The sequence below is a fragment of the Lissotriton vulgaris genome, chromosome 8, assembly GCF_964263255.1.
Source record: "Lissotriton vulgaris chromosome 8, aLisVul1.2, whole genome shotgun sequence".
Lineage (NCBI taxonomy): Eukaryota > Metazoa > Chordata > Amphibia > Caudata > Salamandridae > Lissotriton > Lissotriton vulgaris.
The window spans coordinates 1,278,484,026-1,278,504,578 of NC_141696.1; the positions used below are offsets into that span (position 1 = coordinate 1,278,484,026).

At 43.4% G+C, this 20,553-nt stretch overlaps 1 protein-coding gene across 1 annotated transcript in view; it reads left to right on the plus strand.

Annotated features, from left to right (window-relative positions):
• ZDHHC20 (zDHHC palmitoyltransferase 20) overlaps positions 1–20,553 on the plus strand; it is a 261,337-nt gene that overhangs the window by 229,979 nt on the left and 10,805 nt on the right. Inside the window, exon 11 of the mRNA XM_086935201.1 lies at positions 6,603–6,718. Within this exon, the coding sequence (XP_086791327.1) occupies positions 6,603–6,718 (116 nt within the window). The remainder of the gene's footprint in view (positions 1–6,602; positions 6,719–20,553) is intronic.

Below are 20,553 nucleotides of genomic sequence, written 5' to 3' on the forward strand. Positions count from 1 at the left end.
CGCAGACCATTACTTTGCCCACCTTCTTTTCGCCTCTGCATACTTCAAAGGAAAAAGAGGCTCCACCGTCTGGACCCAGAACGTGCACATTCCTTCTATCTGGATTGCACGAAACAGTTCCAGGTGGATGCTCAACTTTTTGTTGATTACGTGGGTGCAAAGAAGGATCGTGCCGTACACAAAGGCACCATTTCTCGATGGATTGTGTTGTGTATTAAAGCTTGTTACTCTCTAGCTAAAAAGGAGCCTCCAATCGAGCTACGCCCTCGCTCCACCAGCGCGACGGCAGCCACTACTGCCTTTGTAAGGGGAGTGCCTCTTAAGGACATCTGGCAGGCAGCCACGTGCGCATCGCTGCACACGTTCACCAAACACTACTGCCTGGCAAGCCAAGTACGGAGAGACGGCTTCTTTGGCCGTTCTGTTCTCCAAGATTTTCTGGTGTGAACTTGGTTCACAGACCCATCACTGGGTTTAGTATTGCAGGGGTATCTATTCTAAGTTAAGGAATCTTTAACTAACGTGTTTCTTTCAGATGCACAAGTTACTTACCTTCGATAACAATATATCGCTAAGAAACATTAGTTGGTTATAGATTCTTTACCGCCCCATCCACCCATCCCCATTCTGCCAACTGATTTCTAGGGTTAAGGACATCCTTTTAGGGCCCTAGTTTTGTGCACCAATGGTCAGTGTCTTGCATGGCTCTGCGTTTCTGGCACGGAAAGTCATGTACAGAACTGACGTCATCCCGGCGACCACGACGCTGACAACGGACGCGGAGCAGACCGATGTCACCTTCCGACGCACAGAGGTACTGCTGATGAAAAAAAATTCCAGATCTAGTCTGATGCCTTGGGGTAATTGTAAGGAATCTATAACTAACTAATGTTTCTTACAGATATATCATTACCGAAGGTAGGTAACTTGTGCTTTGACTGCAGACCAGGTTATTTCAACAGTCGGATCCCTGTGCACAAATGTGTTAAAGGAGACCACACATTTTCATGTTGTCGCGTACACTCAAATAAGTATGGAGAGGAGTAGCACAGAATGATGCTTTTCCCATTGGAAAATTGTTGAGTCCCTTAGGACGTCCTATGCTGGCCGTCTCTCTGATATACAGATGCTGTGGCTCAAACTAGGCCCTCCAGGGATTGGGTCCCAATTCACATCTGCAGCTGCGAGTGCACAGAGTACAAAATAGGTAATCTCTTGGCTGCATATTGGAAAAATTTGTTACATAGGAGACAATTCAGGCTTTGCCCCAAGCACATTGCCAATTACCTCCAGTCAGAAGCAGTAAAGGAGGACAGACAAGACTTTTTCAGTGTTTGGAAAGATTATTTCAAAATGGTAAGTGACCCTGCAACTCCATTTACATTGGCTGTGTTTGAATCTTATAAGGTGGTATGACCTTGACTTAGTATTTCTGCTTGGGTCCCTAATTCACTGTTTGTTCCTTCATCATGCAGTTTTTAGTCTAAGGTTCAGGTGGCAGTTGGCTACTAACCCGAGTGTTGTTCCTTGACCACATAACCTGCACTTCACGCACTTTCATCCTCTGGGAGAGGAAAAAGACTGTGACACTGCAGGTGGTAATTAATGCCAGGCTGTACCCTATCAGCTGTAGCTCGATGGTGTGCCAACATGATCTTATTCTTTTGACCATTTTGAGCTGGTAGCAGATGGCCTATAGCATTTTATAAATCTGTATATTTCTGCCAGTAATATCCAGCATGGTGACTGTTATGACTGGTTTGAGGTCACCAGGAAATTAACTACCATTACGTTTTTCACAATTGCATGCAGGTGATCTTGTGTTTTCGATTCTTGTGTGGACTGAGTAAAAGGACAGGTAGTGACAATCTAATTGGCCCTGCAGAGCAGAGCAGGACAATAAAGGTGTCAATGTGCCATTGCCGGGCAGCCTCCTCTGCTACAGGTTTGCCTGCAGCCTCGATTTACTTTCTTCCTTCTTATTGGGTGGAGGGGTATTTCCCTAGACCTTTCTGAGCATGTTCTTTCTTTCTGTGTGGAACACATATAATCTGGTAGAACATATCCGTGAGTGAAGAAGGTATCTTTCCATGCGGTTTTGTAGCTTATCCACTGTACGAGAAGGCAATTATGCATTCAGTGGGATTTTTAATTTTTGTGGAGCACTTGCGGATGCTCTTTAGCTATGGCCAGAACTATACAGACAGCTGTGTTTGGCGGGCCGCCATGGGGTCAGGTTCTTTGTGGTGGAGCAGAGTGATCACTTTCGCATTAAAGAGCGCTGGGGAGGTGGTCATCCTCATGCACCGCATGTGGCTTGACCTCATGGTGATCGACCACTCACGTATGGACTTGACCTTGATAAATTCTCCAGTCGTACATCAGACTGCTCACCTTTGTGTTCAGGATGGGTCTTGCTCGGAGTCTTGGTTGAGGCTCGTTTCGTGGTAGATTTCAATTCTAAGACAGACTGTGTGTCTAAGCTTAAGCTTTGCAATACAGGAAACGGCCACTACAAAGTGGCAGTTTCCACGCAAACCTTTACCACGCATGCATTACAACGCATGTGTGGTTACAACAGCCTTTACCACGCATACCTTTAGTACGAGATGCGTAGTAAAGGTATGTGTGGTAAATGCTAAAAAAAGAAAAAGGGGGCTTGAGGGGTCTCCCCCGCCCCCCTCCCCCAAAAAGCGTGGGATTGAAAAGGGGGAGGGGTTTGAGAGGGGGTCCCCCCCCATCCCCCCAAAAAAACACACCTGATTTGCCGAAGTGAAGGCAATCAGCGTCGTGTGAGAGGAAACTGAAAAACTTCTGCTTCCTCTTTACGACGTACAACGTCACCAAGGAAGATGGAGAGGAGACAACGTGAAAAGGTAAGGGGAATTATAGTTAAAAAAAAAAAAAGATTAAGGGTTAAGGGCAGGGGTAATTATAAGGAGTTGGGGCTGGGGGGGTCATGTAATGGTACAGGGAAGGGGTGTAACCTTTACCAGGAGTATGCCCTTACCATGCATAAATTTACAACGAAAATCGTTGTAAATCTATGCGTGGTAAAGGAATATTCGTGGTAAAGTTTATGCGTGGAAATAGCATTCCGTTGTAACGCATGCGTGGTAAAGGCATGCATTGCAACGGAATGCGTTGTAACAACATACAACCTTGCAATACAAGGAGTCTCCAGCACCAAAGGTACCTTTCGAGGCATTCGGACAGTGGGTTCCACTGAATTTGTTGTCTGTGTAAGACTAGACGTGGTCTTGGCATTGGTTTATCGTGGCTTCTTGAGAAGGATGGCCTCTGAAATAAGAGTTGTTCATGGAAACGTATTCTAGGCTTTCCAGGGGTCGAAGCCTCTTTCACATTCTGAGTATATTCCTTAATATTCTTCAGTGCCACATCTAGATGGTGACTCTGGAGAAATCCAGAGCTGGATCCTGTAATGCACCTACCGTACATTACTTTGGTGCCAAATGATCTTTTTGCACTGAAAGATTTTACAAGCCAGACAGGCAGATTAAATATGGGTAATCCAGAGAAATTGGTTACGGACGTCAGGAACATCCTATTAAGGTATAACTTAAATGGTCAATTCTCCACACTCTCCCTCCTCCTAAATCCCTGCAACCCTTTCCCCCCAGTAAGTCATTCTTAAGTGACCTGGCTTCTCTGCTCTGAAGCGGTATGCAGTCACACAAGTTTCTTATGTGTTGAAATTTGGCATTCCTGTTTTGATGTCCAGGTTTTTGGCCTATATAGCACGATCATACTGGAACACGAAGATAAGACAGAAGTTGATGTCCTGATGCATTGCAGGTTTTGCAGGCAGCATCATGAGTCACTTCGATAACCAAACCTCTTTGACGAAAACCAGATTACAACATCTGTGCCAAACACTAGGTGGCAGGAGTATGCACACCATATAATCTAAAGCAGCAATATTTTCCCTAAAGGTTCATCCTATGTGCTCTCTGACTTTCCCCTGAAACACATCCTCACAATTCGAATGAGCTTCATAAAGAATTTGACTGACTGCCTGACCCTGTATTTCTTCAATCCTTTCAGAAGGGTTTTAAAACAGGACAGTCCACTCCAGTATCTACTGTACTTGGCAACCGAGATCAAGTTCACTATAGAGCTATGCAGTATTTGGGGTTTCACTGCTATCAGGCTGGAATCCAAAAGATTCCCTAAGGAGCAGACTAGTCTTTTGTGGCATTCTGCCTGGTCACAAAGAAAATTGAACGCCATTTCAGACAAGACCGGCTTCTTTCCTCTTCCACTTTAGGAAAGAACTGAAGACCACTACAAGCTACACCTCGCCATAGTGAATTTCCATTGACCAGACTCCTCTGAAGGCACTCATTGACATAACCCCACCCACCTCCCTCAAAGAACTACCTGAACCCTGCCCACCAACTCCAACTGACCATACACTTTTTTGGCCTTCTTTTGTGTAAAAACAGAGCAAAAACGTAACACAACTATTGCGGAAAGGAATTTAGTAAACATTACTAATCTACTAACTAATAACCTCCAATCTTGGGTTCTGAAGTAGCATGCTACTCGCTATAAAGTGCTTCAATGCCTCGACTGGGGTGGTAAGCGCTATATAAATACAATTATAGTTCCTACCTCTAATCTCCTATTGTCACCTAAAGTATGTTACCACTTTGATGACAAGGAGTCTGCTAATGGCTAGTTTAATGATGTTTTGTGGAAGCTAATGATAACAGTAGTCATTGATACACATCAGTACAATTTTTAGGTCTGACTTAACAGCACAGTTGTGTGAAATGGCTATTATTACCAATCTGTTGCAATTTGCATAGATTGGATGTTGACTCCTCCTAGAGGTCTATTTCCTCCTCACCTCATGCTCTTTTTCCGGGCACTTATGAATTTGCAACCCTTCCTATATAATTCAGTCTGCTCCATAATTTACTGTTTTTACAAAATGAAGTCAATCAGAAATTTTGCTGTATCAAGCGTGCAACCATAGAGTTTAACTGGCCAACTTTAAAAAAAATTGCTTTATTCAAGCATTTGGAGAGCTAATATTTTTGCCGACGTAGTGCAAATGTTCCCAGTTTATGTAATGGTTGAAGTCTTTTTTTTTTTTTTGGGCAACAGGAAATACAAATATTGAATTCTTCTGATATATTTCAAACCATATGAAAAGTAGGATTTCTTCTGTCATGAAAATATTTCACTTTTGGCACCAAATGAGCGCTACATGACACACAGAGCGAAGCAATGGTAGGCACTGGGCGGCTCGAAGCCCACTGTTTTTGGTATGGGCCAGAGTAGACCTTCCCCTATAGACTTATCCATCGGATGAGGGTGTGGCTCGGGTGAGTAATTTAGCATTGAAAAACACTTCCGCTTTCCGTCCATCCCACATCTGAACTGTAACAAGTTAAGAGGAAGTGGAAGACGTTGCTACCTCTAGTTACTCTCTTTGAATCACTCTGTTTAGTTGGCTGTAACCAGCGCATAGAAGCATTCTGGGTTCAAGCTGCACTCTTTAAAAGGTCTAAATACGGCAATACTAATAACCTTATTGAACAAGCGGGCAGATCAATTGTGCATTGGGTGAGGCACTAGTAAAAAAGTCAGAGCACCTCTTCCTATCCTATAGGTAACATCATCCAGAGGGCGTTGCTCTATTGTCTTAATATGTTATAGTAAAGGCATGGTAATGTTATAGAAGGAGATCCACTTCCCAGCACACATGAATGTAATAAAACACCATCTAAACTGCATGCTAAGTCTAATGTCTGATTGCACCTAAAAGGCAGGAGCAGGCACAACCCTTTGCTCACAGTAATGGTGCAACAGTGTTGTAATGGTCCTGTCCCATGTCAAGCTGTGAATCCAGATAGAGCGAGAAGTAAAAATACTGTATGCTTAGCAGATCATCATTTGAAGTAATGTGTACTCTGGAAAAGATATCTTGAAAATAGAACATGAAGGATTGAAAATTAATACTCCAAGCGGTAAACACTTTATTTCCAGTTGAATATCACATCAGAATGGCATAAAATGACCAATATTGCAGTTATTGGAACCTGTTATTAGAATGATCCATACAGTCCTAATTGGTCAGAGATTCAAGTCATGAGCTGTTCCAGGTATTCCAGCTGTACACTAGAGGCGAGGTGGCCGACCAGGCATAAAGACTCAATGAAAAGATTTGTCTAAGGCTCAATGCTTATATAAGAGAATCTCCTGAACACCCCTGATCTGATGCAATCACAGCAAGGCCACGTGAAAGTGCATACAAAAATAAGGAGGCTAGTGCACTAGCCTCCTTATTTTTGTATGTTTTCTGAAATCTCTGAAAATTAAGGGGTATTCATTAGGGGGTGAACACTATTTTCAATGTGCTGAACTAACTTGTACTTCTAGATATGATCATTAGTATGGAGTCTCTGGGAAACAAGGGTGACAAATGAGCCTATTTGGCTTCCATCAATAGACCGGAATCCATTTTGACGTAGCCTTGAAGCATTGCTTTGATAACTTCCAGTTAAGTAATTTACCACTAGTCCATATTAACCACAAATGGTATAATAGAATTCATTTTTTATTGTTTTTAGTGTTGGAACCATTCAGCCTCCTTCTATAAGACCACTCAGTGAGTCTCAAAATCGATTACTGGGGACTGAAAGCCAGTGGATTAATGGCGGATTAGAAGAAGAAAACGCTACTACAGGTACGTGTATGCTAACATAGGTATTGTCTATGCTTTCGGGTGTGCTATTGTTCAGGACTTCCAAATGTTTATTATTTCAAGATACTCGGATGGTTATGACATCTAGTTCTGTAGAACTAGATCCATTTAAGTAAAATATGGAAGCCGACCATTTCATGAAGGCATCTGTGGTTGAACCTCAGGGATTTTCCAAATGTTTCCACTGTGATATTTCCTTCTTTTGATGCAAATTCCATCCCTTCAAAGCCTGAACAACCAATATTTTTCTCACTTGCATTTCTTTATGCTAGCAACTGTTATGAGAAAATCGAAGCTGGTCACACTGCACTCATGAAGCATGTAGGAACATATAGAAGAAAGGTGAACAATGGCGTGTATTGGAAGGAATATAGCAGTGCAAAGAATAACCATATTGGGTGCAGATATTTTTTTTTACCTACCTTTCAACTCCTTCCAATTGCACAATCAGTCACTGATGCCTTCCATATTGCATTCTCACCTATGCAATCTAATCAAAATTGTAAATGCTGATCACTAGTTGTTTGGTATCGTTGGGTTGCGCTCTTTGCTCAGATCTGCTCTTTAAAAATCTGCTGGCTGCTGTCTGTCATAGCGCTGTAGTGCGATAAGCATTGTCGAGCATTAGAAATATTTATAGCGCTTAAGCTGATTTAAGCACTGGGTTTTCATTTGCGCTGTCCCAGTTGTAGCGCTATCTGTGTTGCTTTGTCTGGATATTGCATTGCTTGTTTTGTGCATCGATAATTGTAGCGCTTTCATCACACATTGTCTAAGCTCTTTAATTTGTCTTTTGTGCCCCATCCTGTCTCTAGTTTCGCTTTTGCTGCCATTTTGTTGTTGTTGTGCCTCGGAGCCCGTCTTCTATACCCCGCCCCCCGCCTCCCAGCTGATCCTCCCTCGCCCCTCCCCCCTCCACTTCTCCACTAATGACCGATGCATTTGCGCGCAGCGGACGTGCCCCATGCGCGCCGAAGGTGCGCCAAAGGTAAGCCCGTCTACGCCTGTCCGCGCCTGGACCGCGCCCAGGGCCAGACCCTCTGGCCCCCGCAAACCCCTCTCCACCCGCATAACGTACGACGCCGCAACCCTCTTTGCCCTCAACCCCGGTCGCACACCACAATGCTGCAAAGCTACCCCAGGACTCGCCCATGGACCATTCGCCTGCCACTCCTGCAAGTTCACCTGCATCAGGAACCACACCTAATCCACTTCCCCCAAACTCAACTCCGACCCTAACCACCTGAAGTGCATCCTGCTGAACACCCGCTCGGTCCACAGACACGCCACTGAACTTTGGGACCTACTCGACATGGCATCTCCAGACGTCGCCTTCCTTACAGAAACCTGGATGAACACCTCATCAGCGCCCGACATCGCCATAGCCATCCCGGACGCTTACAAGATCATCCGGAAAGACCGCACCAACCAAACAGGAAGAGGCCTCGCCATCGTCCATAAGAACACCATCCGAATCACGACCAGCTCCGACGATAACCTCGCTACCACCGAACACCTCCACTTCCAGATCCACACCGACCCCAGGACCACACTTAGAGGCACCCTCATCATAGACCACCAGGAACCCGCACACAATTCAACGAAGACATCACTGACTTCATCAGCCCACATGCCCTCAACTCCGATAACTACATCCTACTGGGAGATCTCAACTTCCACCTGGAAAAGAAAAACGACAGCAACACCACCACCCTTCTGGACAACCTGGCCAATCTCGGACTCAAACAACTTACACCCCCACCCACCTCACCGGACACACGCTCGACCCCATCTTCACCTCCAGCAAGCACATCTCCTTCGACCACACCAGAGCTCTCCATTGGACGGACCACAGCTGCGTTAACTTCAACTACAAAAAGACCTTGACCCACAACCCCCCACAACCTGTTCCTCGAAGAAACTGGAACAAAATCACCGCCGAACAACTCTTCACATCGCTTAACCAAAACCCTCCTGCCATATTATCGGACCCAAACCAAGCTGCCACCAAACTCACACAATGGATCACCCACAGCGCTGACGAACTAGCACCCTTGAAAAACCACCAAATCAAACTAGGTAGCAAAAAGGCCCCCTGGTTCAACGATGACCTTAAGAAATCCAAGAAGTTATGTCGTACTCTCGAGAAAACCTGGAGAAAAAACCCAACCACTAACAACTTGACCACCTTCAAGGCCGCCACCCGCAAACACCACCAATTGATCCGATCCACCAAGAAATCAGCATTCAAGGACCGACTCGACAGCAACGCCCACAACAGTAAGGAAATATTCAACATCGTCAAAAAATTTACCAACCCCACCGCCGGCACGAACGACATCACTCCCTCCCAAGACCTCTGCGACTCCTTATCCTCTTTCTTCCACAACAAAATCGCCGACATACATAACAGCTTTGAAAACCAGTCCGAAGAACATTCCTCTCCACCCACCCCCGAACCAAAACAGAACTCTCACAACCTTCGCGCCTTGAACCCAATCACTACTGAAGACACCATCCGCCTGATGAACTCCATCCACTCAGGATCGCCAACCGACCCATGTCCCCACTACATTTTCAACAAAGCAGACTCCATCATCGCACCCCATCTCCGCGATGTCATCAACTGCTCCTTCAACTCAGCTACCTTCCCAGAAAGCTGGAAACATGCCGAACTCAGCGCCCTCCTGAAGAAACCCACAGCAGACCCCTCTGAACTTAAGAACTACCGCCCCATCTCACTCCTCCCATTCCCTGTCAAAGTCATTGAGAAAGCCGTCAACAGTCAGCTCGCCGCCTTCCTTGAATCCAACTATTCCCTCGACACCTCACAGTCAGCTTCCGAGCCAAACACAGCACCGAAACCGCCCTCATCGCAGCTACAGACGACATCCGAACGATACTGGACAACGGAGAAACAGTTGCCCTCATCCTACTTGACCTCTCCGCCGCATTCGACACAGTCTGTCACAGCACCCTCATACAACGCCTCAGCAACGTCGGAATACATGGAAAAGCATTGGACTGGATCATCTCGTTCCTCGCTGGGAGAACCCAGAGAGTCCGCCTCCCCCCATTCAAATCAGAGGCCACCGAAGTCATCTGCGGAGTACTACAAGGATCATCACTCAGTCCCACCCTCTTCAACGTTTACATGAGTCCCCTCGCATCCATCGCGCGACAACACAACCTCAACATCATCTCCTACGCAGACGACACCCAGCTGATCCTCTCCCTCACCAAAGACCCTAACACCGCCAAAACCAATCTACACGAAGGAATGAAAGAAGTTGCCGAATGGATGAAGAACAGCCGCTTAAAACTAAACTCGGACAAAACGGAAGTCCTCATCTTAGGATCATCCCCCTCTGCCTGGGACGACTCATGGTGGCCACCGGCCCTGGGTACAGCACCTATACCTACAGACCACGCACGTAACCTGGGCTTCATCCTAGATTCCTCCCTCTCGATGACCAAACAAGTCAACGCCGTCTCATCCTCATGCTTCAACGTATTTCGCATGCTCAAAAAAATCTTCAGTTGGATCCCCACCGAAACAAGAAAGACTGTCACCCACGCACTGGTCACTAGCCGACTGGACTATGGAAACACCCTCTACGCCGGAACCACAGCCAAACTACAGAAAAAACTCCAACGCATCCAAAACGCCTCAGCCAGACTCATATTGGACATCCCCCGTCAAGCTCACATTACCGATCACCTGAAAGACCTCTACTGGCTCCCCGTCAACAAGAGAATAACGTTCCGTCTCCTCACCCACGCACACAAGGCCCTCTACGACCTAGGACCCGAATGCCTCAACACATGTCTGTCCTTCTACACACCCACCCGCCAACTACGATCATCCAATCAAGCCCTCGCCGCAATTCCGCGCATCCACAGATCCACCATGGGAGGAAGATCCTTCTCCTACTTAGCGGCCAAAACCTGGAATTCTCTCCCCACTCACCTCCACCTTACACAGAAAGCAGCTTAAAACCTTGCTATTTGATAAGTAATGCACAACCCTCCCCCAAGCGCCTTGAGACCCTCTGGGTGAGTAGTGCGCTATACAAATTCCTGAACTTGAACTCCTAACCACCTTCAACAGAGCCTCCAATAAAACCAAAGCGCCCTTCAACAAAGTCAAACATTGTGTCAATCTCCGATCACACCCTCCTGGCCAACATTCATTTTATAGGTACAGTATCTTCAATAGCTGCATCACTGAGAACAGAAACACAATCGAACCCTTATCAACACCAGATTTCTAATGTGCCTGCAATTTCCACTTGAACTCCCTCCAAATAAACTGCTTTGAACCTCCATTCAGATATTGACCTCAATTACATCCTCATCACTGAAGACCAGTAAACCACTAAACACGGATTCACATACTGGAAACCTGCATGGGCTTCTCTGGCTCTGACCTACAGTGGTTTACCTCCATGCTTAATTTGTAAAAGAATGAGTGTCTGTGCCCTAAAGCTCTGCTCAGAAGCCTGTGGCTTTTGACAATACATTTTGGCACACCAATTCCGAAGCTGCATAGTCCTGAATCCATCTCTTGCCTATGTAATCCAGTACCAGACTATCTCTGCCTCTTCAGCTCACTCTTGAAGGGGTTGTGGACGCCGGGTGATATCCTGGCTTTATAAGTCCATACTGGAACACACTGCAGTGTCACTACAAACCCTGAGAGATAACTGGGAAGGGATTGCTGGCCGACCCTTTAATGAAAAAGAATGGCAGAGGGCTCAAGAATATCCAAATGTGTCCCACAATGGCTGTTTCAGATATATCAGATTCAGTATACTCCACAGGACATACTTCACTACTCCTAAATTAGGACTGATCTATGCAGGAACCTCCGTAACCTGCTCCAGATGTAGGACTGATGACGCAAACTTCCAGCATATGGTTTGGTAGTGCCCAGTGCTGAGACTACTCACAGGCCATCATCGATAATATTGAATTTGCAGTGGCAAGGAAAGACCTAGAGAACATTGAGATTGGGAAAACACAAATGACCAAAGGGAAATGAAGTAGCAATGACATTTGTGGACGTGTGTTGTTGCCTAAACAAGCTATTACGATTAAATGGAAGACCTCCACGCCTCCCACAACTTGCAAAAGACTAGCTGATTAAACTGATTGCAGGACTTTTGGAGGGGTTAAGCCCAATGTCTGAAGGGGACAGGAGTAATGGTGATCGGCCACTTTGAGGCATTTGCAATGCAGCTCACTGGGAAATGTAAAACTTTCAAACAAATCAGCATCTAGAGAGTAATTATCTCGTGTAAAATACACATCTGCAATGTAATTGTATGTAAAGACCCATCTGCATGGTACTGCTAGAAGCACAGTATAACTGTGCTAAGCCTGTGAAACCTCTAGGATGAAGGAGGACACTGTCCACTTAGATGGACTTGTGATCGAATCACACATCGCCAGCAAGAAATTGTGACTTTGCTGGACAATCCATAGTATTACTCTCTGGGGAGGGAAGGGTGGGAAAGTGGGCGGAGGAGGGTAAAATAGTTTTAGTATTGATAATACGATGTTATTTTTAGCTTTGTTCCACTATATGCATGGTAAGACTTGTTGACTGTGTTTAACCTGCACTTCTGCTGAATGGACCAATTAAAATGCTAATAAAAGTTGATACAAAATCTCACTCTTGCAGGTTCCTACTTTCTCCCTTTTTGATGGTTTTACACTCTTTCCCTTCCATTCTTTCCACAATATTTTCCTTCTCTTGTTCTTAATAAATGTCTGATGTAGAAAAGAGTGCCAGACCTTTAACGCGAGGGTGGTGGCCTCCATTGGCAACCACCCACACAAATTAAGCACTGGTTTACCTTCTATCTCACCAGTGATTACCACTGATTCATTTAGATTTCAGCTTTAATATTCCATAAACTACCAGTCTTATGGAGAGACCCTAGGATTTTATGCTGTCTTCAACCTCTACATGGAACCGTTTGTAACCTTGCTTTTCTTAAACACTGTCAAAATCCATCAATGCACTGATGCACAACTCTATCTGAAAATCTTAATTGCTGGTAATAATCAGCATCTTGTCTCAGTCTTATTCATAAATCGATGTCCTATGCCTTTCTGTTACTCATCCTTACTAAGACTGAATCCCTCCTTTATTTGACAACTGTCAAAAATCACCACCAATTTAAATCTGATCTTTGAAATGAATCTGGACTGCCCTCCCATTCTCCCAACTGACACTCCCAATTAACAGCTAATGCAAAAACCAGTTGGATTGTACCTAAAAACTGACTTTTTCTTTGTGTAAGCAGATGTGGGTTAAGCACTCTTAGGTTTACATAAGTATCAAGCTATGCCCGAAGTTCTTGTCAAACATTTGAGGTGAGTTGTTTGGCTGTCCTATAGTAGTGTCTTTATCTTGTAATTATGATCTGATACTCCTGTTAAGCGCTCAGATACCTCCGGGTCTTGCCAGCGCTATATAAAACCTTTAAAATAAAATAAAGGAGGTTTGGTCTATATTTTCAGTGGGGCACACCTCTTGTGATTCTTTCCTTTTATGACAGCAGTACCCCAGTTGTGCTGCTCCTTCTTTTCCTTTTTGGGACCTCTTCGAGGTTTCCCTTCTTAAACGTACTTTGCTTCAGAGTACTTGTCTTCGTCCATTCCTCCCTGTCTTAGCGGGCAGCCTTGTAAAAGCTTGGACTTGTGATTTTACTTACATTGTGTTGACCAGAAAAGGGATGCACATAGAGGTTCTTAGTGTTCTATCCATGTTATCTTTTATTTTTGTTCACAATAAAGGTAATCTTGTTTGGAATGTTAAGGTTCTTCATACGCACATTCATATATTAGTGTCTCATGACCAGGGCTAAATAGTAATGACCTGAATAAATCTGCTTTCTCCTAGTGAGAGGAATGTATCTCGGCTGCACTCTGCCTTTATGATATGATGGTGTACGGTAGTAACATTAATTTTGTTTTGTGACAAAGAGGAGGTGTTTCTATGGGCAAGGCTACCATTATGGTATGCTTCATGTCCTCTTTGAAACAACAAGGTTTTCTTTGTAAAGGCTCACCTGTTTGTTTTCTCTTTGCATTTAGCAAGCCTCTGTAGAGTATTTTGTTCTTGTTTTCTGATCGGTTTATGATTTAGATCCATATACGTTTGACTTTGACTGCTCTACTTTATCTCTAAATATTGTCTGGTCTTAACAACTGATCTGTTTCAAAATACTGCGTTTATCAATGGATCCATCCTTTGTTTCATTCTGTCTCATGTGTTAGGGTTCCTAATGTGTATCTCTTTTCCTTTCCATACTCTATCAGTTTCTGTTTTCTACCAAAGAGTGGAAAGGAGAAAATCTGCAGTTCCTATTTTTATTTTTATGGGATTTTGAGTTTTGCGCTGGCTGATCTTTGCTGGATAAGCAGCTCCCTAGAAGGGTGCAGCAGCTCCGAAATAGACTGTTGTCCTGCTGCATTGTTGAAAAAAAATATATATCTACATTTAGTGTTCTTGGAGATGTTGTGCCCACATTGTCAGAGCACTGTCAGTTTACTTGGCAGTATACAGGAGTGTTGCTAGATGTGATGGGGTTGGACAGTAACGAGGAATCAGTTAAAGTGGCATTTTGCTGGAACTATGGGTAGAGGTCTCTTGATTATATTATCTCTTCAAGTCCACCGCCAGTGGTGTACTGTTTTGGTTTTGAGTCATGAGATGAGAACTCTGCAGGTAGACATATACATCTGACTAATAATTTTCTTACCTTTGGTAACAGCCTTTCTGTTGAATACCCTACTTGCAGATTCTTGACTTATTTGCCCACCTTTCCATTCCAAAGAGTAGTCTTACATTTTATTAATGTTCCAAGTTACTTTTCTGCACTGCCTTTCTGCCACTGTCCGTCTTGTCTTGGCCTCTCAGGGCTTGGAAAACAAGATGGGAATTGTTAGACCTGGTACCATTGGCGCGAGTCTCCCTTCCATTTTTTACTGATTGCCTCCTCTGTTTTTGATATGTTTTGCTGGTTTAGATGCTTTGGGCACTGTGCCACTGCTATTCAGTGCCACAGTACAAGTGATCCCTGTGTTAAAGCACCGATTGTGCCACCCACTAAAGCAGCCTGTAAAGTGTAACTCGGGTCTGCCACTGCAGAGCCCGTACTCAGTCGGAGACTGTTGTGTCGACTAGGCGGGTGCACCCATTCGCCAATCCTTAGACCTTCCATTTTCTACATATCAGTCACCCCCAAGGTAGGCCTACGGGCAGGGTGCCTTGTATGTAAAAGGTAGGGCATGCCCTGATGCGTGTGGCATGACTTGATAGTGAATTACGACCTATTCCATTTTTCACGATTACTAGGCTACCTGTCCTCATAGGCCAGAACAGGCAGTTTGATTATAACATCTTTTAATCCTAACTGACCCGGGGGACGAGGTAGAGATTCGAGTTCAGTATGCCTGAGCTCAGAATGATAAAATACATATTTTAGTGAAGTTGGTTTTAATATTCTGTGTTTGGAAATACCACTTTTAGAAAGTTGGTATGTTCTTACCCAACCATCCAGCCTGCCTCTGCTAGCATGTGTATTGTGTGTCTGGTTTTGTGAGTGCAAAAATCACAGTTGATGGACAGAATGCAGAACAATGTCATACATTCACCCCAGTACAGAGATCTGGGCCTAAATCCATCGTTTTTTTTTTTTTTTTGCACTCTACACCACCCCAGTTCAGACATGGCCATATGCAAACCAGTCTCACCCTGTGCCTCCTGGGAACAGTCCAGCCCGAACTGCCAAGCCATGCCTTCCCTGGACCGGAAACAAGCTTCCGAGGACCGGTTTCTGGCATTCCAGCCGTCTTCAGCCCGGCTTGCTTGAATCCAGTGGTGTGGAATGCATGGGACTCACGTCTGAGCATACCCATCCCACTCGGGGTGACAAATGCAAAAACCACAGTTGATGGACAGAATGCAGAACAATGTCATACATTCACCCCAGTACAGAGATCTGGGCCTAAATCCATTGTTTTTTTGCACTCCACACCACCCCAGGTTTTGTGAGTGACCGGGTCTGGGGGGGCTCCAGGAGACAGGGTGAGCCAGCAGTAGGCCGAATAGGCCGATCTACCTGAGGAGTGGTGGGAGTAGTAGCACCTGGGCCTGAATAGAGGTGTGCCTGCCTTCCACAATGCTGGCTCCACCTCCTGTGGTGTGTCTGATGACCCTGGCCTTCTCCGACAAAGGAAGAAGTTGTGCACTGGCAGAATGCACCCAGAACTGGTTTGGACAAGGTACAGGACCCTCTGCCTTCAGAGGACAAAGGATTTCTGAGTATTAATATGGGGACCCTGAACCCAAGAAGTTAGATCACTTCTGGGAACACAAGACAAACCTTTGCCATGGAGAAGAACCGAAGGAAGCTGCAGGAGTTTGGACTGCCCCTCTGCTAGTTGTTGGGTTGGCCTGCAGTGGTGTCCTCATTGGTGAAGAAAGGAGAAGGAACTTTTACAGAACTTTCATCATTGTGCAGAATATTTCTCCAAGGGCTTGAACTGAGCTCCCCTCCTGTCTGAAGTCTCAGGGATACAAAAGACTTCACTCCTTCTGTTTGCTTGCTTCTGGAACTTGCTGTTTCAGTCGCTACAGAAGGAATCTGCAACACGAACGCCAGTGAACGCCGCCGCAATCTACAACAAAGTCTTAAGCACTGCTCCGACTTGTACACGCTAGATACAGCCCATGATGTCGCATCCAGTGAGGCAGGGAAGTCTGTCTGTAGCCATGGCACTGTCTTACTGTCTCAGAGCTATTTTAACCTTTCCAGCTCTAGTCTGGCGCTTGGTGGAGGTTCAAAAGGCGAGGAATCTGCAGGTAGATAGTGCATTCACTAGAAATAATATTACAAAAGGTAAGTAACTTATTTACCAGTAAATCTGGTATTACTAAATAGATAGTAAGTATAAATTCAGACAGGTTCTAAGCTAGCAAATTAACAACTTGGGCAAGAGAACATTCCAGACTGAAAGCCAGTCTTTCTTTGGTAATGTACCTCTAAAGGATATCATCAGCCACTTGCAAATCTATCCATGCTTTTACATAAAAGCATGGCATGGGTATCCATGCACGACAGGAAGCCATATTGATGTATACCCATGCACAGCTTGTGAATCTAAGGAGCTTCTTCTGAAAAAGCAAAAATGTTCCGTAAAACAGTGGATTTGCTATTTGTCTAACATAGATTCAGATGCAAACAACCAAACCCCACCATGGAGTAGAAAGAAAGCAAAGAAATAGAAGTAATTTACTATATATATATATATATATATATATATATATATATATATATATATATTTCAAAAGCAAACGTCCCTTAGTTGAGAAGGAGCGGCCAGTCAGCTGGTGCAGGCGACGAGTCAAGGACAAGACTCGTAATTTATTTTCTAGCAATTCAAAAATACACTGCACTCTTCTCGGATGATTAAAGCAGTTTAATCCAGCTCAGTAAAACTTCCTTCACCTACGCGTTTCGAACAATAAATGTTCCTGATCACGGTAGTAACAAGTCCGTTTTTACTTTCTGTTATTTATACCCTCCTTCCCACTTTGACAATTAGGATGCATTGTGGGGGGATAGTTTGTACTTGGCTCAGTTAAAACCATTTATCATTTTCCTTTTTACATATTATCAAGCCACAGGTTTATTTACGCTCGACATTATTAAAGCCTGGATTAGGCTTTTATGAAGATGGTGGGCTGAGTGCCCAGTTGGATAGGAGAATTGATTTAAATTCTTCTAAACTGTATATACATTTGTATATATGTGATAGCTCAGTGCTTATCATTCATGTCTTTCTGTGGCTTGTGTATTAGTATAGGAAATTGATAAAAACATGCACAATTCAATTGCGGGCAATCATAAAGATGAACATTACTGTTTCATGCTTTAGCTAAACTTTGACCCATCATTCATTATAAATTCAGTCCAAAATGTATTCCGAAGAACAACCAAATATGCAAGGTCAAAGCAAGGAAGTCCAATTATCACATTTCAATTATTTCATATGACATTCAATATAAATTCTAACAGTTTTATGCTTTTTCCCATATTGGCCCATTGTGGATTTTTACACTGCAGTTTCTTGTGAGGGAAGTATATGCTATGAAGGCATAGTTACTATTTGTAATTACATAGTCTTTCTCTAAGGTATTGCAGTTTCTTTATAAGTGTACATACAGTTCTTCGTCCCCGTTCAGACCGATTGGGACCTTGGTTTTAAATCTTATTATCAGTTTCGATTCCAACCGTCTTAGTTTTTGTAGGCGATTTCCTCCTCTCTCATTTTCTGGCACCATTGCGATTCCTGAGTATCTAACTTTTTGCTAAGTTTTGTTTTTATGAGTCATCAGATGTTTGGCCATTGCATATATTTGGTCCTTGTTTTGTATCGCTATGTGCTCCAACATCCGTTTTTTGAGAGCACATCTAGTGGAACCAATATACCGTTTGCCACAGTCACATTCTAGTACATATACAACAAAGTGAGATTCACATGTTATTTTGTTCTTAATTTCAAATGGTTGGCCTTTGGGATCATTCAGAGATTTTAGATTTTTCCCGATCTTACACGCTTTGCATGATATGCATTTTGTAAAGCCTTTTTGCCTTTTTTGTAACCATGATTCTTCTTTTTTGTCTATGAAGTGGCTGTTGACTAGGGTGTCTCCAAGGGATGGTGCCTTTCTATATGAAATTAATGGTGCATCTCCAATCATATTACCTATGTCCGGATCCTTTAACACACTCCAGTATTTAGTGACTATTTTTCTGATTTGTACACTTTCCTTGGAATATGTCAGGATGAGACGTGGTTTATCCTCCGTTTCTTTTATTATGTCTCTCTTCCTTTCAATCAGAGTTTCAGTTCTTGTCTTTTTCTTGCTCTTTTTTCTCCCAGTTTAATGGTTTTCATACTGTATCCTCTCTGTGAGAACCGTTGTGCTGTTTCTACAAATTTTTCTTCCATTTCCGTAGGTTCCGAGCAATTACGTTTCATACGTAAAAATTCCCCATAGGGTACATTCTGCTTTAATGACACAGGGTGGAAACTAGTTCCATGGAGTATGCTGTTAGTAGAGGTCTTCTTTCGAAAAAGGGTCGTATGTATTTTCTTTTCTTTTATGTATACCTTGGTGTCAAGAAAGTCAATTTCCTTTTCTTGGATGTTAAATGTAAATTGTAATCCCACATTGTTGGTATTCAGAATCACTATGTACTGGAAAAGGAAGAGATTGTCGATAAATCTCAGCCATAAGACCACTTTAGTGGTGTATGGATCGTTTTCTTCTCTCCAAGCTATGTGTTTCTCCCACAATCCCATGGTGAGATTAGCATAGTTTAGCTTAGCTTGGAGAGAAGGAAATACTATACTAATACACAAGCCACAGAAAGACATGAATGATAAGCACTGAGCTATCACATATATACAAATGTATATACAGTTTAGAAGAATTTAAATCAATTCTCCTATCCAACTGGGCACTCAGCCCACCATCTTCATAAAAGCCTAATCCAGGCTTTAATAATGTCGAGCGTAAATAAACCTGTGGGTTGATAATATGTAAAAAGGAAAATGATAAATGGTTTTAACTGAGCTAAGTACAAACTACCCCCCCCCCCCCACAATGCATCCTAATTGTCAAAGTGGGAAGGAGGGTATAAATAACAGAAAGTAAAAACGGACTTGTTACTACCGTGATCAGGAACATTTATTGTTCGAAACGCGTAGGTGAAGGAAGTTTTACTGAGCTGGATTAAACTGCTTTAATCATCCGAGAAGATTGCGGTGTATTTTTGAATTGCTAGAAAATATATATATATACATATATATATATATATATTATATATATATATATCTCAAAACAAAACCCTTTCAGGCATAGAGTGACTCATAAATTATGCAAAAAAGGAGAGAACTCTGGGTTGTTCTCGAGTTTAGGTAGAAAGCAGCTCTTGGTAGAGCACTCAACACCAGCGACACTCTAGATCTGCTCACCTCAAATGTCTGTTTTTCTATCAAAGTCTTTAACACCTTGGCTGCTAGGCGTTTTCCCCCCCTGTGCTGGAAATTGCTTTTTACTTTATTTATGACGAGCTCAGCTCGTCATCAGCACAGCTCAACTGTGCATCATGACGAGCTGAGCTCGTCATGAGCATCGAAAGGGTTAAGCATAGGATTAGCTAATCTAGATCTGCTCATTGAGGTGAGCAGATCTAGAGTGTCGCTGGTGTTGAGAGTGCTCTAACAGGAGCTGCTTTCCACCTAAACTCAAGAACTACCCAGAGTTCTCTCCTTCTTTTTGTGTGTATGTATATGTATATGTATATGTATATATATATATATATATATATATATATATATATATATATATATATATATGAAAGATGTAGACCGAGTTCGCCGAAACACGTCAGATCGTGGCACTCTTGATTCACTTAAAAAATAAATGAAATAAAATTATTCTGCAATTCGCATACCGGATTCAAGTGTCCGTTTCTCCTGGAAGGTGCTGTGTTAAGCGGCGTGCTTTTGGAGCGTTGATATCTATCTATCTATCTATCTATCTATCTATCTATCATGTAGGGTGTTTTAGGCTAAAGGTCCATGCCCTAATGTTTCATTTTACTTCTTGTGGACATTCATAAATTCATAATTGTGAGAAAAATACAGCACTGCAACCCCAGCAACTAGGTGGAGCATTTATAATTGCCATATGAGCCTATAATAGATGCAGTCTGCAAAAGTAAAGT